Below are 27,451 nucleotides of genomic sequence, written 5' to 3'. Positions count from 1 at the left end.
AGGCAGTGGAACACTTTGTCACTATTACAACTGGTAAGGGCTTCAGTCAACATTGGGTAGATTCCCACATTATTGGCCTATGGCCGGGCACGGTATTTTTTACCAGCCAGCACTTTAATGGGTCCCCCCCTTTTTGCACACAGCCCAGCATAATGTATATTCTCAGGTTCCTTTACTGCCTTCGGCTCTGACCGCCATTCTCTCTGTGTCATCACCACACTGTATTTGATCTACATGTCTTGTTCATTTTTATTTTGTAAGCAATAAAATAATTTTGTTTTACCTTCTACACACTGTCTTGGTTATTCCTCTTTTCCCTCCAGTTTTTTTCTTGGTGGGATACCATTAGTCTTTATCATGTTTTGAGGTTCTTAACCCCATGCGTATATCATAAAAAGTGGGGGACCACTGCAGGCTAGGATCAGAGGGATTTAACACCACTTGGTTATTATTTGTTCCCTGTCCCTTCTTCCCCCCAAATCTGATCTTTTGCATTTGGATATTCTGAGAAGCAAGTGTAGACTCTACCAGCACACCGACCCTATGACTGTGCTGTAGAACTGTTGCCAGACACAACTCCATTAGGTCAGGTGTGTCACGGGTGCACCCAGGAATTATATCGCGGGCTCACCCATGCCCCTCTGATTCCGGCCCGTGCACACGCGTCCCCGTTTCCTACTATGCATACAAGCTGGCTTCAGGAAATTTAAAGGGCCAGCGCACCGTTAATTGGCACTGTCCCTGCACACTCTGCCTGATCTTTGCACTCAATGCCTAAGAGAAAGCTGTTTCTTGTGAGTTATTCCTGTGTGTTGACCTCCTGTTATGACCCTGGACCTGTTTCAGATTACGCTCTTCAGCTGCCAGCCCTGACCTCCTGCTCCGTCTCTGACCCTAAACCTTTGCCGCCTGTCTTGACCTCCTGCCTGTCCCCGACCATGAGATTACCTGCTGACTTTGTACCTAGACTTTGGCTGCCACCTGTGGAACGACCTGGTGGTACCACGCCGCAGCAAGTCCAACCCACTTTGCGGCGGGCTCTTGTGAAAACCGGGTGCCACTTAGATTCCGCTCCCAGGTGTCAGCTTGTGTCATCGTCCGTGGTGGTCCAGAGGGTTCACAACCCCAGAAGCCTGACAAGGTGTATCCACTTTCTGTGCCTGAAACCACAGCTATGTCAGCTTATGTAAAGAAGAATCTACAGAAGGGGTTCATCCGCAAATCCTCTTTTCCTGCTGGTGTTGGGTTCTATCGCAGACTTAAAAAAATTACCGTGAAGAATCGCTACCCACTGCGCCTAATCACAGAACTCTTTAAACACCTACGTGGAGCATATAATTTCATCCGCAATGGCAAAGGCGACAAATGGAAGACAGCCTTCAATATTTGTGATGAACACTTTGAGTATCTCGTCATGCCATTTGGGCTCTGTAACGCTCCATTCAGATTCCAGGAGTTCATCAACAACATTTTCAGAGACCTGCTATATATCTGTGTTGTGGTCTACCTGGACAATATCCTGGTGTTTTCTGCTGACCATGAATCCCATCAGGATAGTTTTCAGGCGCCTAAGGGCCAATCGCCTATATGCCAAGCTCGAGAAGGGCCTTTTCCACCGAAAGAGTCTTCCTTTACTCAGGTATATCATCTCTAACAAGGGACTAAAGTGCCCCGCCCAGTGGGACTTTGTTCTATGCAGAGGTTCCTGGGCTTCGCTAATTACTACAGGCTGTTCATAGCACATTTTTCCTTCCTTGTGTCTCCCATTGTGGCGTTAAGCAAGAAAAACACCAAACCTAGGCTCTGGCCTCCGTCTACTGAAGAAACTTTATCCAAGCTAAAGTCTGCTCCTGTACTCACTTGGCCTGATAGAGAAACCGTTCCTGCTAGAGGTTGTCGCCTCCTCGGTAGGAGCTGGAGCCATTCTCACTCAGAAAAGGCCCAAAGGCCAAACTCTCACTTGAGGCTTCTTCTCGAAAACCTTCTCAGTCGCAGACAGGAACTACTCCATGGTGATAGGGAGCTTCTGATTATAAAGCTTGCCTTGGAAGAGTGCCGTTACCGTCTGGAAGGAGCTTGTATCTATACTGATCACAAAAATCTCCTCTATCTCCAGACCGCTCAGCGTCTCAATCCCAACAGGCTCATTGCCTGTCGCTTTAACTACCTGATCCATTTCTGTCCTGCAGAGAAGAATGTCAAAGCTGATACCGTCTCTTGTGCCTTTGATGTGCCTTAGAGATGAACCAGCCCCTCAACATATTGTTCCTCCTGAATGGCTTGTTGTTGCTGCGACAAATCTGTCCTGGACCTATGTCCGACTTGCTCTTTAGAAGAGGATACTTAATTGGGGACAGTCTGTATGCAGACTGTATACAGTCATGGCCAAAAGTTTTGAGAATGACACAAATATTATATTTTCACATGATCTGTTGCCCTCTGGTTTTTATGTGTGCAAGTACACAAGTGCAATCATATTATGAGTAACAAAAGCTTTTATTGACATAATGAGTAAATGCAGCAAGTCAATATTTACAGTGTTGACCCTTCTTCTTCAGGACCTCTCCAATTCTCCCTGGCAGCTCTCAATCAACTTCTGGACCAAATCCTGACTGATAGCAGTCCATTCTTGCACAATCAATGCTTGCATTTTATCACAATTTGTTTTGTTCCATGTGCCATTTAGTTATCACCTTTACTTTATGGCAAGGTGCTCCATCATGCTGTAAAAGGCATTGTTGATCACCAAACTGCTCTTGGACGGTTGGGAGAAGTTGCTCTTGGAGGACATTCTGGTACCATTCTTTATTCATGGATGTGTTTTTTAGGCGAGATTGTGAGAGAGCCGATTCCCTTGGCTGAAAAGCCGCCCCACACATGAATGGTTGCAGGATGCTTTACAGTTGGTATGAGACAAGACTGGTGGTATCGCTCACCTTGTCTTCTCCGAACAAGCTGTTTTCCAGATGTTCCGAACAATCGGAAAGGAGATTAATCAGAGAAAATGACTTTACCCCAGTCCTCAGCAGCCCACTCACTGTACCTTTTGCAGAATATCAGTCTGTCTCTTATGTTTTTTTTTGGAGAGAAGTGGCTTCTTTGCTGCCCTCCTTGACACCAGAGTCTCCTGGCGCTTGCTGGTCCTTCTTGGGTGCCCTGGAGCCTTTTTGGCAACCATGGAACCTCTTTCCTTGAATTCCTTGATGATGCGATAGATTGCACCTCAGTCAACAATCTTTCTAGCTGCGATACTCTTCCCTGTTAGGCCAGTTTTGTGCAGTGCAATGATGACTGCATGTGTTGCTTTAGAGATAACCATGGTTAACAGAAGAGAAACAATGATGCCAAACAGCAGCCTCCCTTTAATATGTCAAGTGGTGTGATTCTTACTTAATCATGACAGATTGATCTCCGGCCCTGTCCTCATCATCACCCACACCAGTGTTAATGGAGCAATCACTGAAACAATGTTAGCTGCTCCTTTTAAGGCAGGCCTGCAATGAAGTTGAAATGTGTTTTGGGGGAAAAAGTTCATTTTATAGACAAATATTGACTTTGTAATTAATTACTGTTAAGCTGATCACTCTCTATAACATTCTGGAGTATATGCAAATTGCCATCATAAAAACTGATGCAGTAGACTTTGTAAAAATTAACATTTGTATCATTCTCAAAAGTTTTGGCCATGATTGTATTAACGACCAGACCCTTTTTTTTATTTTTGAGTTTTTATTTTTCACTCCCCACTTTCAAAAATCTATATCTTTTTATTTTTCCAAGTAAAGAGCTGTGAGAGGGCTTGCTTTATTCTTTGGGTCGGTACAATCATGGAGATACCAAATTATATAGATCATAGGTTGTTCCCTGTGTACAGAGTTTATGACATCCATTTGGTGAACAGTGTAAACAACTAACACCAATGGAGTTGCCAAAATGTTTTTACGTAATAGAGGTTTTTAAGTATGTAATCACTCACCTGAGCTGTGCACTCTCGAGCCGCGTTCCCGGTCATGTGACTAAGGTGGGAGGAGTTTTCTGTCATGTGACTTGGGGGCGCGACTCGATCCACGTGACAACCGCACAGTTTAAAAGGTGCTAGCTCAGAGAGCGTTTGGCAGGTTATGATTAAGACGGTCTCCGTCGAAACGCGTCAACCTATCAGTCCTCGTGTCATGGCGTTTTAAACAATAAAGAAAACACTTTGTTATCGCACCCTGTGACGTCCTTCTTGAAGTGCCGGTATCCTTGCTTTTTCCCTGGATTTCTACTTGACTATGGACTAGTTCCGAGCACCAGAGGACTTCCACGGAGTGTGGACAACTAGGACGGTCTAATGGTTGGGTGAGCCGGCTTATTTTTCTACTTTCTCTTGAAAGTGTTATGCTTTTTCTGTGACGCAAATTATATAGATGTTTTCATACATTTCCAAAAATTAAAACGTGCAAAATAAATTCTTCATTTTGCCATCTTATGGAGCTAATAACCTTTTCATACTTCCTTCAGTGTACAGAGTTGTGACGTTTTCAATGCTATCATTTTGAGCACTGTTGATCACTTTTTATTACATGTTGAAAAATGTTTTTCAGACCACCTAGGGTACTTTTACCCTAGGTTGCCTGATTCATCCTACCATATACTGCTACTACAGTATGGCAATACATGGAGATTTTACAGATTATACATTACAATGTGCTACTGGCCTCTCCCACTGATAACACACACCCTTCCCCCACTGACAACACATGCTCTCCACCACTAACAACACACAAGCTCCCCCTCACTGACAACACACGCTCCTCCCTCCCCCACTGATAGCACAGTCACCTTTTACCCACCCACAACACAGTTCCAGTCCCCCATTGCAACGCACCCTCCCCCTCCCCAAATTACAACACACAAGTTCCCCCAGCTGACAACACCCCCCCCCCCTCACACAACTCCTTACTGACTACATACAAGCTCCTTCTCACTCACTGACAATACACAAACTCTCACCTCCCCCAAAGACTACACAAATCTCACTTACCACTGGTTTCCTGTTCCGCTCCTCAATGTTTCTCCTGGTAAGCAGCACACGTTATGGTGGCGGGTCTTTTGTAGCTGGAGGAAGTGCAGCTACCTCTCCAGCTCTGGAGCCCGATGCAGCCAAACAATCAGATAGGTGGTGCTGGCAGCACAGAACTGAGCATAGGAGAATCTCATGCTCCCTCTGTCAGCTCTACAGTGCAGATACAACTTGCAACCCCCCTGCCCCCACAGGCACAACAAAGTGGGTGCCCTAGGCAATCACCTACCAATGCCTACCCCTCGTCCCGGCCCTGGTGGGGCTGGCTGCACAGAAGACAATTCAGGAGAATCTCCAGCCCCAGCTGTCAGCCCTGCAGTGTAGATTCACTTTGGGCCCCCCCAAAGGCAAAGCAGATGTGGTGCCCTAGGCGATCGCCTACCTCTGCCTTCCCCTTCTCCTGGCTCTGGCAGCTGATGACTGTTTAATGTAGCAGCATTATTTATTTAAGTATTTTGATCCCCTCTAAGAATGACTGGACAATTGTACAAGCTCTTTATCATCCTGTGTCACCCGCTTCCTCCTCATAGATTGTAAGCTTTTGTGAGCCGGGCCCTCACTCCTATTGTACCATCTAACCTTGTTCTCATTCTGTAGTTAGTTAGTTTGTGAATGTCCCCCAGGATCTGTAACGTGCAGCAGAATATGACGGCTCTATAGACACAAAGATTTATTATTATTTATAAATAGCATTTTATTTGGATGAAACATCCCTTTAAAGCGGCCCATAAAATGTCTAACATTATCAATAATTTCAGATATGAAAGGGAATCTTTCACTAGATTTAGGTAACTTAAATCAGCAGCAACTGCACCCACTACATGTGCCAGGAGCTGTGGGAAACTTTTGAAAACAGGCCAACTGTGTAACCAGTGGGTCTAGGGAAGTGGTGGCGAACCTATGGCACGGGTGCCAGACGTGGCACTCAGGCCATTACTGCAGGACAGAGTACACAAACAGGACCAAATCCACAAAATCTTTCTGCGGTCGCAGGCAACTTATGAGATGCTGCTCTCAGCGATATTTTAAAGCGACACTTCATTGGCTGTTTGGAACCGCGGGAAAAGTGAGAAGGTGTTGACAAAACTGCATTGTCTTTGGAGGTCATCCGGCTAGACCCACCATTCTTCCTGTACAGAGAGACCCTGGAGAGAATCTATTTGCCCTCTTTCTTTCAACTGTATTAGTGGCATTAGGCGGCCGATACAATTGAAAGATGTGGAAGAACACATAGCAGTTAATGCTTAAAATGCCATGTTGGCACTTCACGGTAAATAAGTGGATTTTGGTTGTAGTTTGGGCACTCAGTCTCTAAAAGGTTCGTCATCACTGGTCTAGGGGCACCAGGTTAGTGCCTGGAACTATAAGGAAAAGCAGCTGGTTTACCTTCAAGAGAACTATGCAGCCATATTACAAACTATGCAAACATATTGTTTAGTCACATGCTCTGCTTTCAGATATTTCTTAGTGTGTAAATATTCAATGATAACTCTTACCCTATGAGGGTAGGGATATATTGGTCAATTTATTTCCATTATACTTATTAAAGAACATAGAAATACATTTGGGAGTGTTTTCCTGGATAATAACATTGATGACCTATCCACACATAGTTTTTTGTTGAACTTCTTGCATGTTTGGGCAGATTTGCACTTCCGTGGTCGTACCATGAATCGCTGAACGTGCAGTGTCTGGTTTTGCAGTCCGACCACAGTGCAGAGGATGAGATTCTGGGGGTCATTTACTAAGGGCCCGAATCACGTTTTTCCGGCGGGTTACCCGAATTGATTTTCCCTGAATTGATTCTCCCTGAATTGCCCCAGGTTTTTGGCACGTGATCAGATTGTGGCGCATCAGCGTCGGCATGCACGCGACGGAAATTGGGGGGCGTGGCCGTAAGAAAATCTACGGATTCGGAAAAACCTCTTGTTACTTACCTGCACCCAGGGTAGCTTGGTGAACTCCGACGGACAGCAGCGCAGCAGCAACACCTGGTGGACATCGGGCGCACTACCTTAGTGAATCGCCGGAAGACCCGAGTCCTCCACAGAGAATGTGCCGCTGGGTCGCAAATGGACCGGGTAAGTAAATCTGCTTCTGAGTGTATCATAGTGATACATGATGCAAGGAGTCCCTTATCCCCCACTGCTGTCATGACTACAGTTCGGGCTGCTCTTTACATCATGTATGACTATGATGCACATAGCACCGTCCTCCACACTGTGGTCGATCCCTGAAGCAGAACACTGTGATTCAAGGATGAAAAGGGAAGTATGAATCAGCCCTTTTCTGTTATTACTCTAGCACCAAAAAGCTTCTAGAATCCTTTTATTCCTCAGATCATGGGTATTTCATCAATATCATTACCCTGTGAAACCCCCTTTAAACTGATGTGCAAACAGAAATCTGTAGACATGAAAAGAGAAACTGTAGAATGATCACAAATCCAACTTAAGTCACAAAAGTCAATGGGCTGTTCCAAGCCTTACAAATGCACATGCCCTATGCTGTGCTGCACCTTTCCCTTTTATTTAAAAGGGGTTGGCAACTTATGCCCCTTTTTCTTTGTAATGTGTGCGTTGTGGGGGTTGGATATTATGTTATTTACCAATATACATCTATTAAAAGTTTTGGACCACTTTCTTGTTATATAAAATGAAGTCTCTTTCCTCATCCGCCAAGTCTGCCAAGACCTTATGATTGTATTCATAAATCTAAGATTAAGGTCCTGGCAGGGCAATTGTTCATGGACAGAGATCACATGACCATTGATCTGCGGCTATTTTATGGACAGGAATGTCTGGCTGATGAGGTAAAAGACAGGAGGCTTCACTTTACATATCAAGCAAGCAGAGAAAAACTATGTATAGATGTTTATTGGTAAATTACCTAATATCCTACCCCACTTACACACACATTGAGGTAAAGTGGCCCCTTTAATTCACAGTTCCTGCAAGGACTCTGCTATGGGATCTCATACATGTGGTGTGCGATCCCTATTGTTGATGCACATTTATTTCACTTGAAGAGATTGTAATATTAGAATCACAGGAGCTGCCATTTAACCCGAGCACTTGCCAGGCTAGGGACAGCCCACTGGGCACTTGCATCCTCATTTACATATATTTTGTTCCCTCTACTTGTAGACCTCTCTACACAGTAACAAAGCTATGTTTGCACATCTGTTTCCATCCACAACCTCTGTTCATATGTTAATGGACAGAACTTACTGACCCACTTCTGTTCCATACATGAGTATGCTAGAGGAAAAGGTTTTATCATCTGCTGTTTTTACTTATTACATCACACACTGTAACCATACCTGTATAACTCCACTTGAGTTCAGAATCTATACCAATGTTGCACTGGAAGAAATTTAAGGTTTTTCACAATACATGATTTTGCACTAAAACAATGCTGTCTTCCATATAAGAAATACTATTATAAAAAACAATGGTTTGGTTAATACATATAAATAAAACTCAAAAAGAGCAAATATATAATAATACTAGGGAGACATATCTTGTGGACATCTCTTAAAGGGGTTGGCCAGTCGTACGTAAAGATTTCTGCATCAATACCAAATTCTGGATTTTAATCAAGTAAACACCACTAGATCAAAGAGGAGCTGACAGCTCTCATCTCATATCAATTTCCTGTGATTGTACAATTCTGGGGAATCTTTTCTTTTTGTTATAAATAATAAACATTTTTGTAGGAAGATTTTTTTTTTGTTGAGGATTGTTTCCACAACGATAAATTCATTTGCGTACTTTTCTTCTTAACTTTAGGAAAGGGGAAAAACCCTTTAAAGGGACTTATGTCTCTGGGGTTTCTGACATACAAGCCCTGAAATAATAACAATTTCTGTCACACCAGCAGTAATTTTGATTATTCCCCCCTTTACACCACCTCAATGGCAATGGAGATGTCAAAGAGCTTGCCTGCACACTCCCTATACCCTGCGGTCATTCAAGGATGAACGGGTACAGGATAAAGTGCAACTCTACACCAGGCAGGGCCAGGTATTGAATTGCCAACAATCACAGTCCCGCCAGCAGCCAAATGCTGAATACATCATGACCTGGAACCTCCATATTTATCTGGCAGAGGATCGATTAAATAATTTGTATGATAAATAACCCCCTCTGTCTTTAAATGCATGTATTTCTGGTTCTGTAGCTCAGAGGTTAAAATTGTATGTGATCTGAAAGAAGAGATTCATATCTTAAATTGATGCCAAAAGCACAGTTCTAGGTATTACAGGCATCTAAATTCAAGCTGCACCTTCAGCCTCTAAAAGTCACTCATCTCCAGCAATACATGACTTTTCTCTTTTTTGCATATAATATTGGCTGGACGCAGAACTTGCATTGCACTCTGTCCCATTGTTTCCAATGGGCCTTTCCTCATTTAGGTTTTTTTTCACGCGCGTGCTTGCGTTTGTTTGGACGCGCGTCAAAATCGCAGCATGCTCTAGTTTTGCATTTCACACGCGTTTTTCCACCCCATTCAAGTCTATGGAGATGCATCAAAAACGCATTGCACTCGCAAGCATTGGAAGTGCAATGCGAGTGAATTGCGTTTTAAACGGATGTGTTGCTAGGTGACATGAATAAAAGTCATGAATAGAGATGAGTGAGTATTTGCTCGGACGAGTATTTCCCCTGCTCGAGATCGATCATTTAATTAAAAAAACACAGTGAAGAACAGTGAAGAATAGAATAAAAACAGTGAACACAGTGAACACAGGATCATTTATGGAAACATCTGCAATGTGTTCTTCACACATATATATTGTTCTTCACATGCCATTTTGTTCGCACCGTTCCGCGCGTATCTCCCGACAAGTAAGCAGATGTGCCGAACATCTGTAATCTATTCTTCACTGTGGTTTTCACTTAAATGATCCTGTGTTCACTGTTTTATTGTATTCTTCACTGTTCTTCACATCTGCTAACTTGTCGGGAGATAATATACGCGCGGAACAGTGAAGAATAGATTGCAGATGTTTGCATACATCTGCTAACTTATCAGAAGACATTCTTTTTCAATTAAATAACACATTTTATTCCCGAACCATGGTCCCTTTGAAAAATGCTCGAGTCTCCCATTGACTTCAATGGGGCTCGTTATTCGAGACGATGTGATTTACGCAAAAACGCTAATGACTCCAAGGAAAAATGGAACAAAAATGCAGCCAAAAACATCAATTTTTCACGCATTGCACCCTGACGTGAAATGCAACATTAGTGTGGAACGGGCCTAAGAGTGCTAGTACAGGCAGTCCCCGGGTTACATACAAGATAGGGTCTGGAGGTTTGTTCTTAAGTTGAATTTGTATGTAAGTCGAAACTGTATATTTTATAATGGAAGTTCTAGACAATTTTTTTTCTTTTGCCCCAGTGACAATTGGAGTTTCAAAATTTTTGGTGTAATTGGACCAAGAATTATCAATAAATCTTCATTACAGACATCTTACAGCTGATCATTGCAGTCTGGGACTATAGTAAAGCATCCACAGAGCTTCACCAGAGGTCACAGTGGGCAGAGGGGTCCGTCTGTAACTATGGGTTGTCTGTAAGTCGGGTGTCCTTAAGTAGGGGACCGCCTGTAGTTTAATCTGCTGACAGTATCCCTTTAAGCCTGGTATATAAAAGCTGCATAAACCAGCATATACATAAGAAAACGGCTTGAAGGGTAAACAATTTTCAGGCAAATGCAGTGACTGAAACTACAAAGCTAGACCCAATATGTCAATTATGTGTTGAAAAGAAATGGGAAGCAAGAATACTAGGGACGTTGGTTCAAGTCCCAGGGTCAACATCTGCAAAGAGTTCTCTCCGTGTTTGTGTGGGTTTCCTCCTGTTTCCTCCCACAATCCAAAACATACTGGTAGATTGATTAGATTGTGGGCTCCATTGGGGACAGGGACTGATCTGGTAAAGCTCTGTGCAGCGCTGCATAATCTGTGTGCGCTATATAAATAAAGGAATTATTATTATTATTATGTTATGCTGCACAAGAAACAACATCCAAAAGATCTTTGGCCAACCCCTTTAAGTATGATGCATTATTAAAAAAAGTTAAGAAAAATGTAAATAAATACATAAAAGTGCACATAAAGACTGAATGATACCATAAAATCCAAAGCAAGTAAAACAATGAAATGGTTTCTGGTATAAAAGCAGGTTGGCTAGTGTCCTAGGACTTTGGAGCAGGATATATATACTGTACATGTTAAGAATTGAATGTGGCACTCCACAAAGTACATATGAATGTCAGCAACAATTAGGGGTTAAATTGGTGAAAATTTCCGGCATATAGGGTACATGTGTTACAATGCCATAGAATGGCACTAGGCTTCGGTCATATAAAAACATGAGGCAAGGGAAGTAGAAGATATAGCTTGCTATTATATGGGTGAAGCATATATACAACCACAAAAGTGCTTTACAGATGAAAGTCAGGCGGCTCTACCTCTAGCATATGTGGCAAGGAGGAAGTGCTGGTGGTAGAGGGTCCCATTTATCTCCTCTAGGGGATCTGAAAGACGTTCAGCTTGCTGGTGTTTTTTAGAGTCTGGCGCCTGTTACAAAACCATACCCTCACCACCTCACGGTCATAGTTCAATTCCTTGGCAATATCTGTGATCTCCTGGCCGGTGGGTAGAGCGTTCTTCTCAAAGTAAGTGTTCAGGGCTTCCACAGCCTGAGGAGTAAAAGATGTGCGTCTTTTCCTCTTCTTTGATGGCTCCCCGCCTACAAATTCCATCAAATTTTGTTGTCCCTCCTGGTTCCTCATTTCTGCCTCATTTAGCCATTTCTCCAAGACTGGTTTCAGCTTCTGAGCGCTCTTCGGTGTTATGTCCAGCTTTTCAAACCTGTGGTAGGGGGTTAAAGAATGTATTTGAAAAAATATCTTATTTTTAGAATGTGTAACAAATGGTACATATAAAGTCTATAAGGAAACTGTATCAATGGTGAAATCTGTCCGTGTTATAGTACGTGACTCAACTACATCACTCCCGCAGAGATGTGAAACTACCACTAGAGGGGGTTCACTGAATAAAGTTTTATTATGAAATACAATGTACAATTGTCCCCTAGTGGTAGCAGCCGCCAGATGCAAAATGTTATGCTACACACTGGGCAATACTCAGTCATTTGTGGCTGTTTCAGAAAAAATAAAGTCTAGATCAGTAGTTCTTAACTGTGTTTGAGGTACCGAACCCACCAGTTTCATATGCACATTAGTGATAAATCAAATATGTGTGTCTTGACTGCAGCTCAGTGAGGTCACATGTTGTTATTTGATTGCATCCAAACCAACGTCCAGCCCCCTTTGTACTTCTGTCTGCACAAGCTCAGGTGACATCCATTACCCGGAAGGTCAGAAGGACGAGAGTTTACATGCAATCATCACTGTATGCACCTATCCTTTATGAACACTACTCCCATGTTACTGGATTTAAGGGCATGTTGATGTCCTTAGGTCAGGTGACCCACATCTTGTAAAGTCAGGAGGCCAAAGTTTACCAGGGTAAGTACAATATGGGTGACCAATACAGACTAACTGGCTATTTAGCTAAAACGATGTCTAACCATCACTGTAATTGTGTACAATATGGGTGACCCTATTAAGGCATTGTATGTACCCTAGTAAGCTTTGGCAACTGTGGTCAACACCTTTAACCTTCTTGCTAATACAATCTACAGAGTTAAGTCTCAATTTACTGTGACCTGTGCACAAGGGCGCACCAGCCATGAGGCAAGTTGAACCCCTCTTCCCGGGCGGCGGCATTTTGGGCGCTGATACTTAATGCAGTCAGGACATGTCGCTATTTGCTTCATTTCTGCATTATTGATTTTTACCCTCCAATGAGCCATTTTTGTTATAAAGGTATTTTGTGAGCATTAGTTTCACTGTTTGTGCTTGTGCTTCCCTATTAAGTGCCAGGCTGCTTTTGGACATGCATTGTTTCAGGTTACATGTCCAGAAGAAACCTTATAGGTAAAGGCAGATGATAATAGTTAGCATCCAGGTTAATAATTATCTAATAACACCCAAAGACTATTAGCAGATGTAGTAAAGGTCATCTGGTTTCTGCTTTTTATGGTGCAGTTTTGATGTGACATCCATGACATCCAAGAGGTTAAAGGTCATCTACCAGTATCAAGGATTGTGAACCAAACATACTGGCATACTGGTGTAAGCCCCCTCTGGCAGGATTTGCTCTTCTTTTAGATTCTTATGTCCTTGTTTTCACAAAAAAGGGCTTTAAAAATGTGAAAATATGAATGGAGCCTGGAGCTTCTCAGGCTCATTTGCATAATTCTGAAAGACTTCTTTTCTTAAAAACAAGGGCATAAGAAGCTAAAAGAAGCACATATCCTTCCAGAGGTATGTGAGTGTGCGTGGTTTACAATCCTTCATCCTAGTGGCAGATGTCCTTTAAAGTGTCAGATTATGGGCCCAAGCCTTCTGCAGTCTAGGGTTAATGTATTCCTGTGTCAATACTATTCTATATAATTCACGAGACATGATTATAACATCTTATATTTCAGTTAGCCATTAAAAGGTATCACAATCTCAAGAAGATTACTTTATTTGACCACAGTAAAAAAACTTTTTTTTATAATATTCATTGTAAAATGAAGCACATAGATCACATGTTCTTAGGCATTCTAGCTACTTTGTAATTTGGTAAAAGCAGACATGCTTGATATAGTTGTACACATAAGAGAGGGGATTATGGTGTGCCATTTTGTTAAAAGAATAATTTTCAATTATAAAAGGAAAACTTAAGAAAATTGACACATTTTTCCTATCATAAAAACCAACAAAAACTAGCAAAAAAAAATGTTGCCTAAAAGGAAACATTTACAATACCCCCCCCCCCCACTCCACACTGTGCCTTTGTTGAAAAGTGCAGTCCCCAAACTTTTTATGCCTTTGTCTATGGCTTCACCTACCACAACTTGGCTTCACCCAAGGTAGGGTGCGTGAAATTGCAAGTTTCCCAACTGGTGCTCACTGCGAAATTTACATGTCTGCTCAGTTTCAGATTTTAAGAAACATAGACCTGTCTGTCAAAATGAGGAGGCGTGGTTTGCTAACGGCCTGGAGAAAACTTGACTCACGTCTACTCATTTGCATATCAGAAAAATGTAATTAAGGTACAGTGCCTCAGTGGCAGAAAATTTGAGGTGATATGAGCAGGACTTTTAACCCTTTAACAGTAGGTAAAACTGGTGTGAGGGGTAACCTTTTTGTGACAGGTCTTCTTTAAGTATAAAACTAAAAAAATATTAAGCTTACGATGTGTCATACCAAAGGTGAAATTGGGCTGTGATTCAGGCATCAGAGAGATGGTCCTGAAAGGGCTAAGATTTTTTTTATATCCTTGGATGTCTAACTCTATTTTCAGATGACTCCCATTGTTATTTCAAAGCAAGGCCATTATAAACACTATAATGGGGCACATTTACTTACCCGGCCCATTCGCGATCCAGCGGCGCGTTCTCTGCACAGGATTCGGGTCCGGCTGGGATTTAAGATGGTAGTTCCTCCGCCGTCCACCAGGTGGCGCTGCAGCGCCGAAAATAATCTTAACGCCCCGGAATGCACCATCCCATAGAAGGTGAAGGTGAGCGCTCCCCAAGCGACACATTTTCGGTTTTTAAATGCGGCGGTTTTTCCGAATACGTCGGGTTTTCGTTCGGCCACGCCCCCCCGATTTCTGTCGCGCGCATGCCGGCCCCGATGCGCCACAATCCGATCGCGTGCGCCAAAAACCCGGGGCAATTCATGTACAAATAATAGCATCTAGAAAAAAGAGGAAAATGAGTCAACAAATGATATACTGATAACCATAGTAACTATCAAGACATCCAATTCCTCTTTACATTGCTCAGTGACATTTCAACTCTTGGGCTGCTTGGTATTTGGGTACACATCACAGTATGGTATTAAAGGGAACCTGTCATGTGAATTAAGACACTAAACCATCAGCAGATCCTTATGTGCCCTACTAAATATAGTCTTTGTGCAGTGTGCAATTTCTTTTTTGCTAAAAGATGACCCTGATGTCCTCATCTGACTTAGCCCTGGCTCTCCCAGTTTTTTATTGAGGGGTTAGGGGGTTCTCCTCAGCTTAAGCCTAGGTGTACCGGCTTCAGCACAGAACCACAACATCAATCATCATTCAATGGAAGCCATTTATCAAGACCTGCATTTTTATTTTGTGCTGGTCTTGATTACCCTTGATTTGTAGCGGGGGGATCCTGACAGGATTTCAAGCTGCTTATGGTTAAGGCAGCAAAAAGCTCTTGACAGGTTCCCTGTAAGCTGCTGCTAACATAAAATTTCAATCTAGATCAATGCAAGCAGCTCTCTTTTTAGTGTCCTAAGCATGTTAACTCCTCATTATGGTATATGCTCCAATTATTCTCCTACTTACTGATAAGGATAAATAATCTGAAACATTGTCCATCTTAAATCCTGCAACCAATTCATTGACTTTTTTTTTAATTATAATCTTATTGTTTGTTGCAAGAAAAACGGACATTTGCTGGCACTATAGAGTCTGTAAAGGTCACTATAAAAAGACACTCTACAGCAAGGACTAGACCATGCCATAGGCTGGTTTTCTGGGATACAATGATACACAGGAATTTAATATGGGCAAGGGGAGAAATAAGTGCAATAAAGAAGCAGAAGTAGCCTCAAAGAGCCAATTAGATCAACGTGTACCAAAAACATATGTCAGAACGGTTTGCACAGTAAACTATGAATCTTACCGACAGATGGCTGACTGACTGTATGCTGGTCCTTCTGTGGCTGTCAGGGCTTGCCCTACTTGTGTCTGCGTCAGACCAAGGGATAATCGACGGATCTTAAAATCCTTGGCAAATTCACGGATTTCTTCCAAGTTGATTCCATCCTCATCATAGTTTCCAGAGTGTGGTTCTTAACATTGAAAAAAATGTTAAAGTTTCAATGCTGCTGTATAAATATATGCTGTTCATTAAAGGTTATGTACGGGTAGTAAATTGTGAAATATCTATAATCTGTTAACATGCAAATATGTATCTTTGGTATGATTGCATATTACATGCTGCCATTGATATTTTAATACATACAGAATATGCTAGTTTGTCTTCTTCAAGCTACCGTATATACTCGAGTATAAGCCGAGTATAAGCTGACCCCCAGTATACAGCCAGCCCCTGCCCCCCGTATACAGCCTGCCAGCCCATATCCCCCAATATATAGCCTGCCAGCCCCCGACGCCCCGGTATACAGCCAGCCCCTGCCCCCAACATCTACCCTACCAGCTCCTGCCCTCAGTATACAGACAGCCCATCCCTTGCCCCGAGCATGCCAAGGCTCTAATCTAAAAAAATTAACACTGTACTAACCTTTCCGACGACCCTTCTTGCTTCGGGTCTGCTCTGTCTTCAGGTCCTCCAGGTCCTCTTATGGTTCCCACTCGCGTTCGGTACACACAATGACGTCAGCCGCTTGCCAACGTTATTGTATGAGCACGGGCGTCATCGCGAGGGGACCCGAAGAGTAGCTGAAGGATCCCGAAGAGGAGTTGGAAAAACCAGAAGAAGACCCGGAGGACCCAAAGAGGGAGCCATAGCACCCATAAGCAAGAAGAGGACCTATAGGTCAGAAAGGTGAGTACTGTGTTAATTTATTTATAGGCTCGAGTATAAGCCAGATAGGGTTTTCAGCACAATTTTTGTGCTGAAAAACTCGTCTTAAACCCCAGTATATACAGTAAGTTGTAGCATTGGGGCTGTGGTTTATCACTTTGGTAGAACTGCTGTGCCCACGTGTCAATACTGCCATAAATGTCCAGCACCAAGCATTGACAGCTGTCAGCACCACACATTTACAGCACACTCTAGGAAGGTTCTATAAAGGTAAGAATGCATTGAGTCTTCTAATATGTAAAGTGCACTTTGGGAGACAATTGGTACTTACTTGACACAAGCTGACCAACAGTCGGGGGCTCTGGACAGCTGACGTGTACTTGGGTAGAAGTAGATGTGATGGCTGGCGCTGGATTTGTGACAACTACTGATGGCTGTGTTATAGCAGGAGCAGGCTGGATTTGCTGAACAGGCTAAATATGAGAATAATGGAGAGAAAACAAGTTGTAGCCTTATGCACTTTTGAGTTAAGTTGATCATAATGGATATAGATGCTCATAGCAATATTCCTGCATGTTATAGCAGAGATTTTTTTTATGCAGCCATTAGATTTAACTTTTCTATATGCTCACATAAGGCACATAAGCAGTATCTTATGTTCAATTGCTTAAAAAACTGTTTTTCTGTATATATGCATATATTATTACCTGATGTTCTGTCTTGGCTGGTATGTCCTGGGGGGCTTGTTTCCGTATAGCTGCTGGCTGGATGGCATTGCTAGCAAGAGTGGCTATTATCTGTCCTTGGGCGTTTAAGAGCAGCTGAGGAGTTACAGCCTGCAGAACATTTGCAGCAGATACAGCAGGTGCCGCAGCACCCGCAGTGATCCCTGGTGAGTTCAATAACCATGGGAGAGCGCCAATGACCTTCAATGAAAGAATGCATTTATAAGTGATGTTCAGAAGTCAATCAATACAAGTTCCTTGCACCTATCCAATTATAAACAATAGTAGTTAGCAGCCAGACAGTAATATTTTATAGAAAAACACAAACCTGCAATTTAAATCCTAGGCAATGGGTGCCAGACATGTACAGGGGACACACTGAGGAGCTGAGTGGGTTCTTCAGCCACTCGGTGTCTGCTGTTTTATGCAACAGAAACCAGGTGACATAGTGACATAGACACTTCAAATGTGTAAGATTATCCTCCTTTCAAATTACTATTGACTTTTGCTTTGCATAATATTGCATACTTTGCCCCAGGGGGAACAAATAAATATGTTTGAATAAAATTAAATTAAATGCACCTGGGTGTTTTCATCTATTCCAACTCATCTGGAATTTTTTTCCTGCTTCCCTGTACATCGGACATAATATTAAATGATAACGCCCTACATTTGTGAGTTTCCCTGTTTGTAGGGCGTTATGATTTAGGTTGGGGGGAAGTCACCCTAACTCCTATGTAGGACGTATTTAATTTGGGTTGAATAATATTAAATGATGTCAATATGAAGTTCACGTTATCCTTCAGATAAATTGTAATGGAAAAATAAAAAAGCTTGTAATGGATTTTGGAAGATGGGGAGTTAAAATAGAAAAGTACCATCTACCATAAAACACTAAATTAATGCTTATCAAATTCACAAAAATGAGTCATAACAGTGAAGAGCAAATAGTACTTACCTGGCCCTGAGCATTGGTTATAATCTGGCTAGTAATTCCCTGTACTCCAGGAATAGCGTTAGCAATAATCGGGGCAGCAAGGGAGTTCAACAACTGGGTTTGACCTCCTAATGATGCTGCACTGATCTGAAAAAAGGAAGAATACCGTAATATTATTATTGATATGATGAATAAGAAACAACAATAATTCATATGATCAAAAGTTCTTACACCAGTGAAAAAAAACCTGAACGATATCTGCTATCCTGTAACTTTTTGGTCAATTTTGGCATAGATTTCCCCCCCTTACAGTAACAAACAATACGGCTTACACAGCCGAAAATGGTTATATAGGAGAGCAAGAATAATAAACAACAATAACCATAACATTATCATACCCACAGCCCCTACAACCCCCCATCCAATGTAGTAATTTCTATTACTACAAATACTGCAATACCAATATCTCCATTTTTTTTAACTTTTTGCCATGTGAAAAACAAGTATCATTAACCAAAATGCTGTACTGCCATATACATTCTGCAATGCCTGTAAATGATATACCTGTCTATACCATGTCACTCTGCATTAAGAGTTTAATATAATAAAAAAAAGTCAGCAAAGTGGAAAAAGATAGTAAAGATATTGATACAGAAAAAAATTCCAGTGTTTTATTCCTGCAAAATGAAATGATCTGTGGAACAAACCTATGCGGATACTTACAATAGCTGGGTTGAAAGTGAAGCTTGCCGGCTGGACAGTAAGATGTGTCTGAGGTTCTGCTTTGGCTACATTACTAGCCATCATGGATGTTTGGGCCTGTAAATTTGCTGGGACCTGCAGTGCAGTCTGGGGCTGTACAGCGGCTTGCAGGGCAGCTTGGGCCTGAAGTGCCGGCTGTGCCTGGTAAACAGTCTGGATGGCAGGAGCTGCCTGGATAGGAGTTTGAAGGGCAGTATTCAAGACTGATGCTGCTGTAAAGACATAAATAAGGAAAAATGGTGCATTACTTAAATATGCCTTTTATTACACTCAAATGGGCCTTTGTTTTCTTATAGTTCCTCCAGGAACATTCTGCTATCTGATCTAACACTTGCCGAAATGTATTGCACAGTACAACTGCTCATAATTGTGCATGATACATTCTGGTAATCATTACACCCCGCCCTCCCAAGTGTATAATTGAAAAACTACATTGTACTATCTGTAACATCCAAAAGTTGTAATAAGCAGGTTACTGAGGCATCTTACCTTGCAAGTTTGCTAGAGGCAGTTTGAACAGTCCGCCAGCAGGGGGAGTTGCTGCTAATCCAGGAATAGTGGCCAGAGTTGCAGTAGGGAAATTCCAGACCGCTAGACCCTGCTGACCAGCCACTTGCCCAGGAATAGTGATGGGGATAAGAACAGGTTGACTGACTGCCCCTGTGGGAGCCATTACCCCTGTGACAAGAGTTGCTAAGTTTTCCTGAGTCAAGACCTTTAAAAGAAAAATTGTTTATACATTTTATTAGGAAATCTTTCTGTCATTTATCATTCGCCCGAACTGCCCGCCCCTCCAGTGCCGTCATATACTCCAGGGGCGTACATTTCTATGAAGAATTACGCTGCTGCTTGACAACTTTCACTTATAAACGCCGCCCACTGGCCCGCTCTGCCACTGACTGTGCCCCCTTTTTCACATACTCCATGCCCACTTGGCGTGGATATGGCATAAATAGGGAAATAGTCACAATTACTGAGCTGCACCAGTAATTGCCATTATTTCAGGGCTTGTACATACGAAAAAATGGTTTACAAGTCCTAATAAATGTCCCCTATTGTCTACAGGACTGCACTCCTTAGTTACTAAAACCATGGCTTACAAGTATTTCCTTTCGTTTACTTAGAAATAAAGGTCAATGGCAAAATTCATGTTTAGTTGACATCACATACCGACACATATATTAATCATGTCCACCATGAGGGTCCATGAGCACCATCAGTCTGGCCGGGGAGTGTCCATAATGAATATAATTTTTAATTATTAATTATATATATAATTAAATATGATATATTATTATTCCATCATATTAAGCTTGATGTTTAACATGCTACATACCATGGAAATTAATGATCTATAACGTGTTACATATAAACTCATGGTAACATTAGCTTTAAAGGAAATCTACCATCAGGAATCTACTTTCCGAAATACTGTAGTTCCGATGTAGAATTCCCTTCTCTGCCCAATCTCCAAACAGTTTTTACCAAACTTTACAGAGTTCACTTTTTTCTTTTTAATGCAAATTAATTGTAAGGGCTTCTGGGCGCATGGAGTAGCCCAAGTGAGCTTCGGTGGCAAAGGTTACTCATGTTCCTTTAGTAAAATATATTACAAAGCTTACCATTCTTGCCCACAAAAAAAATTAAAAAAAATTAAATTAAACTGTTTACTTATGCTTTCATTAAATATATTTTAGGCTTGAAGTACACCAAAATGGCATAACTCAATAGTACGGAGGATAACAGAACATTTTGTAATATACTTTATTAAGTTAATCTGCACCTGTGTCCTTCTTTTTCCTCTGCCTTTCTTTCGTTATTTAAGCAGTTTGTGTAAATCAGCTTTCTGTCCTGTATACACTGACAGCTGAGAGATAAAGGAACCTGATAAAATGTCTAACTCTGCAGTCATAGGATAGTCTTATCTTTTAACTAAGCTGAATCATATAGTAAAATATTCTCTAGATATTGGGGCAGATTTACTTACCCGGTCCATTCGCGATCCAGCAGCGCGTTCTCTGCGGTGGATTCGGGTCCGGCTGGGATTCACTAAGGTAGTTCCTCCGACGTCCACCAGGTGTCGCTGCTGCGCTGATGTCCGCCGAGGCCCGCTGGAATGCACTGAAGTTCACCGGCCTATTCCTGGCGGAGGTAAGCGCGAGTTCCGCAACACTTTTTTTTTTTTTAAAATGTGCCAGTTTTTCCAAATCCGTTGGGTTTTCGTTCGGCCACACCCCAATTTCCGTCGAGTGCATACCAGCGCCGATGCGCCACATTCCATTCGCGTGCGCCAAAATCCCGGGGCAATTCAGGGAAAATCGGCGCAAATCGGAAATATTCGGGTAACACGTCGGGAAAACGCGAATCGGGCCCTTAGTAAATGACCCCCATTGAGTTAGTCTTCAGCCCTTTTCCTTATTTATACGCTGTGTAGGGGACATCAGATATACTACTCACTGCAAGAGGAGGAAGGAGCAGAAAGAAGCACAGAGAAGCTGCTTTACTTAATGAAGTACAGGCGGTCCCCTACTTAAGGACACCCGACTTACAGACAACCCATAGTTACAGACAGACCCCTCTGACTTCTGGGGAAGCTTTCTGAATGCTTTACTATATTCCCAGACTGCAATAATCAGCTGTAAGGTGTCTGTAATGAAGCTTTATTGATAATCATTGGTCCCATTGGAGCAAAAAATGTTTAAACTCCAATTGTCACTGGGCCCAAAAACTTTTTTGTCTGGATCTACAATTATAAAGTATACTTTACATACAAATTCAACTTAAGAACAAACCTCCAGACCCTATCTTGTACTTAACCCGGGGACTGCCTGTATATAACCAAGTTTCCTATTATAACCTGCACAACTCATTTCTGCAGTACAAAATGTGCTTCAAAGTTTTAGTTATACCATGTTTATCAGGCCATGCATGTGTGGTCTGTCCACACCACAGTAAGTAGTAGTTGCAGAGATTACAACTTCTACTTTTTGAGTCAGACAATAATGACAACGTGGAATAAACATGAAATATTACACCAAATGTTGGTTAACACCCAAACAATTCATGTCTGTAATAAGTTGACACCCTAAGGTTGTAGATCTCATTAGCTTATAGATTACCTGTCCTTGTTTTGGGCTCTATGCCAGTCATTGATTCCGTGCTGGCACACAGCACTATAACTTTCTATGATAGATCAGGTCCTATTTAGCACATGATCAGCGTTCACCAGCCGATGACAGACAGCTGCAAACGATGGTCCACATTGTTTGCGACCCCAGACCTGTACAGGAATGTGCATAAGTGACATAAGTCCAAACCTCACCTGGGGGGCTGCCTGTAGAGCAAAAGATGCAAGGGTCGCCTGAGGATGGCTTGCAGCGGGAGTGAAAAGCGTTGGCATAGAAGGAGGGACTATTCCGGCTGAAGATTTCACTTCACAGTATAAGAATAGATGGAGATAGAAAACAACAAATGGTAAATGAAAAACATTTAATCTGATGACAGAGCTCTATGAAAAAAATAAGACAAACAGTGAAAAGCGGCAGATTTTAATTGACTTTTAATTTAAAGTGTAACCATCATGTGAGATAATTTTTTATATTATGTGTAGGTGGATGTGGTGAACGTTTTTCCAATATATTTCATTAACAAATTCTGCATAGTTTGTAAAATAAAATCAAGCTACTCCCTCCCATAGAGATGCATCATATACCAGCCGGTATACTGTGGGGCTTATTTACTAAGGGTCAGTGGACACACTTTCAGCGGACTTCCCAACGTTTTCTGGTTTTGTGCGGCTGTAACAGTGGATTGTGTTGCACGCGAACGGATTTTGGCACAACTACGTCGGCTTTCATGCGACAGAAATGGGGGGGGGGGTCGGTTAATATTGACACAATATTTTCTATAAGTAGATAGAGCTTTATATGTCTGTATTTCAATATTAGAAGACAGTCCCTAAGTACAAGAAAACAGAGCAGTGATTCGAAGAGACACAGAGATGTCAGGGGGCGTGGTTTCACTGGCAGCCTGGAAGAGAGAAGAGTCACAGCCACTAGACTTGAGTCAGTAAAGCTAATTTGCATATCAGAAAAATGGCTGTAATTAAGGTACAGTGCCTCTCTGGCAGCTAATTTTAGATGATATGGTTAGAACTTGTAACCCTTTATCAGCAGACATTGTAAGTCTGGGGGGTAAAATTATGGCGACATGTCTTCTTTAACCCTTTCACAACCCGTGACGTTATAACACGTCACAGGTCGGCTGCGGGTGCATGAAGAGGGCTCATGGGCTGACTGGTAACATCCATGGAGAGGGCCCATGGGCTTACCGGTAACATCCACGGGTGTTAGCCCACACATCACCGCCCGAGACGTCATCGGGGAGCGGCGATGTGCAGCCATGACAGCCTCGGTTAATGTGAAGAAACGAGACCGTCTCGTTTTAGCACTTTCATTACAATGTGCTATCAGCACATTGTAATGAATGATGAGGAAAATCCCCACTGTAGTATGGCAGTATATGGTAGGATCAATCAGACAACCTAGGGTTAAAGTACCCTAGGGAGTGTGAAAAAAAGTATAAGTAAAAATTTTAAAAAGTTTTAAAAAAACTATAATAAAAAAAACCTAAAAATTCAAATCACCCCCCTTTCCCTAGAACGGATATAAATATAAATAAACAGTAAAAATCCCAAACACATTAGGTATCGCCGCATCTGAAAATGCCCGCTCTATCAAAATATAATAACCGTTTTTCAATGCATTTAACACCGTAACGGAAACTAGCCACTTTTTTGCCATTTTTAAAAATATAAAAAAACCAATAAAAAGTGATCAAAAGGTCATACAGTCTTAAAAATGATAGCATTGAAAACTTCATGAGAAGTCACAAAAAATACCACCCTCAGCTCTGTACACCAAACTATAAAAAAAAAGTTATTAGCGCCAGAAGATGGCAAAATTAAAAAAAAAAATTCTACACAAGTTTTTAATTTTTGTAAATGTATGAAAACATCATAAAACCTATACAAATTTGGTATCCACGTGATCACACCGACCCAAAGAATAAAGAAGACATGTCATTTGTGGCGCACAGTGAAAGCCGTAAATTCCAAGCCCACAAGAAAACACAGCAAAAGCGTTATTTAACAATACCACTGCATTTTTAATTTTTTTTCCTGCTTCCCAGTACATGGAATAATAAATACCATCACTACGAAGTGCAATTTGTTATACAGACTCAAGCCGTCACAGAGCTCTTTACGTGTTAAAAAAAAAAAAAAGAGCTATACATTTTTGATTGTGGGGAGTGAAAAATAAAAATGAAAAAAACAAAAAAGGGCGAGATCCTTAAAGGGTTAAATGAAATTTTGGTGCCCTTGTTTCAGATCCAGTGCCTATTGGCTATGCAAGGAAAATTTAGTTACTGCTGTACATTACTATAAGGCCTCATACACAAATTGCAGCTAGCTCATTTATTTCTATTAGACTCCACTATGCTGCAAAATATAGAACAGTGATATTCCTGCCTGGATCGCGGTGCAGCCAGGCACTTTAAATGGATATGGGTAGGGGTGCGCCCATGTCTGCCGGGCGCACAGCCTGATTTTTTGAGGCTCGGTTTGCGTGCATGAGCCCTAAGATGTTCTTAGGATAAATTGCATCCACTTTTTCACCAAAACCATACCTACAGACTCTGTACTTGAATTCTCAGCTTGGCACAGCAGCATCTCTCTTGATAAACTATTAATAAGTGAAGGTTCAGTTACTGGCGGGTCCAAGGCCTTTCCAGACTCTTCTGGTTGAGTTGGTGCATCAACACCTACTTCTAACACCCGAATGGTCTCATGACCAGACATCACAATCACCTGCAAAGGAAGATTCCCAAACAGACATAACATTATAAAAACACAACTGTACAATAGTCATTCTATACTAGATGAATACAATTTAGGATTAAGATACATGTTATTCCAGATGAGTAATATGATGAAAATCTGTGTAAGCTGTTTCTGATGTCTAGTATATAATATTGTACAGCTATAGAAATATAATGCAGGCAAGTTCGCTCTGCCATCTGTATATATATATAATGCAGGGACTCGTGTCCACTGTACTGTGTGCAACCCGTGGGATCATGCCACCATACAGCACATATATACAGGCTGCATACATCTATGTGTAATCGGCCTATATGATACTGTATTATGTGCAATATTAATGTTAATGTTTTAAGATAAAAAGTTATACAATTTTCCAATCGACTTTCTGTATCCATTCCTTAAGGTTTTCTAGATCTCTGCTTGCTGTCATTCTATAGAAAGCGTTTATGTTTACTGCCAGTGGACAGAAATCTGACCATGGTCACACAGGTGCACGGCTCTTATCATAGAGATTAATTAGAGCTGTGTGATCATGGACAGATTTCTGTCCACTGGCAGTAAACATAAAAGCTTTCTATAGAATGACAGCAAGCAGAGCTCTAGAAAATCGTGAGGAATGGATACAGAACATATACTGGAAAGTTGTATAATGCAAACAATAACATTCATTAATTTGCTTAAATGGGAACACCCCTTTAAAGGTGTTGGACCGAGTCAGCAAGTTATCAACTATCCAAAGGTTACCTTTCCCAAAAGGATTGCAAAAGCAAATGCCCTCCATATATCCACATTGGCACAGCCATAGTTGAGTACACAATTCTCCAGCTGTCTCATTAGAGACAAACAGAGCAGCTGCTCCATTCATATTGGGGAATGGAACTCCATTCTTGGAATCAATTAGTCCCCCACTGATCATGAAGTTATCACTAAAACTTGCTAACTAGGTACAACCCTTTGATTATTAGGCCTCATGAACACAACCATACATGGCCACCATTGACCTCTTTTATGCTGCGGTGAGGCCGCCATGTCTAACCACAGCAGATTGTATAGCAGGTCCTATTCTTGGCCATCCAACTACCAAGGAGGGGTGAGTGTCGAAATGGGCCGGCCGAAATGGGTCACAATCATTCCTCTGTTTTCTGCCCCTATCAGCACATGGTCGTGTGCATGATGCTTAACACAATTTTCCATTTTTAGCTTACCAATGTCATTCGACTCTACTGGGCGTGTTTTAATCTAAAGAGATAAACAATAACACCTTATAACAAATAACTCAATAATAACCTAATTCACAGCCTGGATAATGAATTTAGCATTTAGCATTGGGCCATGGTCAAATTATGTAATTTATATTACAAATATCAATATTATATATATTGATATAGTAAAAATTACCTGTTCATTGACTGTAAGTGGCGAATCATGCTTTTTTACAGTACCAGTATCCATAGTGTTATGAAGATGCCCTCACGCCTCCTGCATGCTAAGAAACAAGACAGTCCAAGATATATTATCCTAGTGTGGTAGGTGTCACAGCAAGTGAATATATAGTATGCCAGGTGTAAATTCTAGACTTCACTATAGATATTAACCTGCATAGATATCTCTTTAAAATACATTTATAAAGAAAAACCCACTAACTAGAGGTTTATAGTTTACCACAAAATATCATCAAAAGGGTTTTTTCTGAGAAACGAAAATGAAAAAATGTGATACCCAGCCAGTAATGGATGAGGGGGACGATCTTTTAGGCTATGTTCAGAACCGGACCACCGTTTAGTAAGCTGCTATATTAGGTCAAAGGCAAGTTTTTCCAATGCGAAGGGAATCATGTAGCTGTCAAAGCAGAGCAGAAATCAATTGCCACAATCAGATTCCTAATATCTCTTGTGGTTCAAAAGTCATCAACACAGAACGTTACAATGCACAGTTATTTGACATGTTGTCCATGGTGCTGAACACCGAACTCAAGGTGTACATACGATTAAATCTGCATGAGAATATCTCTGCTGATAACTTTACAACCACAACCATAAAAGATATTGCAGATCTGATTGTGACAATCGATTTCTGAGACAATTCTTGTCTTCTCTGATAAGGTACATGACCACGTTCCCACTGGAATAAATTTGCCCTTGATCCAGTACGGCAGCTTTCAAGTCGGTGGCCATGTTCCAAACTGAATCTAAAAGTAGGATTTCTCACCCATTACTTGCAGAGGTATCCAGATATGCCATGCTCCCTTTAATAAATATACAAACTCGAAACCAAATAATTAATAAAAATCAGCCTACAGACCCCCAAATTAAATAATGAAAGAAATGCATACCTCCCAGACCAGATAATGAATAATAATTTAGACCCCAGATCATTATAATTAGGACTCCAACCTCGATAATAAAATAAATA

At 41.6% G+C, this 27,451-nt stretch overlaps 1 protein-coding gene across 3 annotated transcripts in view; it reads right to left on the bottom strand.

The window, feature by feature from the left end:
* Positions 1–6,571: 6,571 nt before the first annotated feature.
* The window catches only part of POU6F1 (POU class 6 homeobox 1), a 53,536-nt gene continuing 32,656 nt past the window's right edge, over positions 6,572–27,451 (bottom strand). For 2 of the 3 annotated variants that reach the window (XM_072134794.1, XM_072134793.1), the window contains exons 3-12: positions 26,438–26,525; positions 24,844–25,024; positions 22,478–22,587; positions 19,645–19,870; positions 19,117–19,367; positions 18,415–18,540; positions 17,439–17,657; positions 17,063–17,204; positions 15,868–16,036; positions 6,572–11,948 (exon numbers count right to left, since the gene is read on the bottom strand). In XM_072134794.1, the coding sequence (XP_071990895.1) occupies positions 11,603–11,948; positions 15,868–16,036; positions 17,063–17,204; positions 17,439–17,657; positions 18,415–18,540; positions 19,117–19,367; positions 19,645–19,870; positions 22,478–22,587; positions 24,844–25,024; positions 26,438–26,491 (1,824 nt within the window). In that variant the 5' untranslated portion in view covers positions 26,492–26,525 and the 3' untranslated portion in view covers positions 6,572–11,602. The remainder of the gene's footprint in view (positions 11,949–15,867; positions 16,037–17,062; positions 17,205–17,438; positions 17,658–18,414; positions 18,541–19,116; positions 19,368–19,644; positions 19,871–22,477; positions 22,588–24,843; positions 25,025–26,437; positions 26,526–27,451) is intronic. The other variant, XM_072134795.1, reaches the window with a different exon arrangement.

Source organism: Engystomops pustulosus, chromosome 2 (genome assembly GCF_040894005.1).
Source record: "Engystomops pustulosus chromosome 2, aEngPut4.maternal, whole genome shotgun sequence".
Lineage (NCBI taxonomy): Eukaryota > Metazoa > Chordata > Amphibia > Anura > Leptodactylidae > Engystomops > Engystomops pustulosus.
The sequence above is the reverse complement of the archived record's forward strand: the minus strand, read 5'-3'. Positions and strand labels throughout refer to the sequence as shown.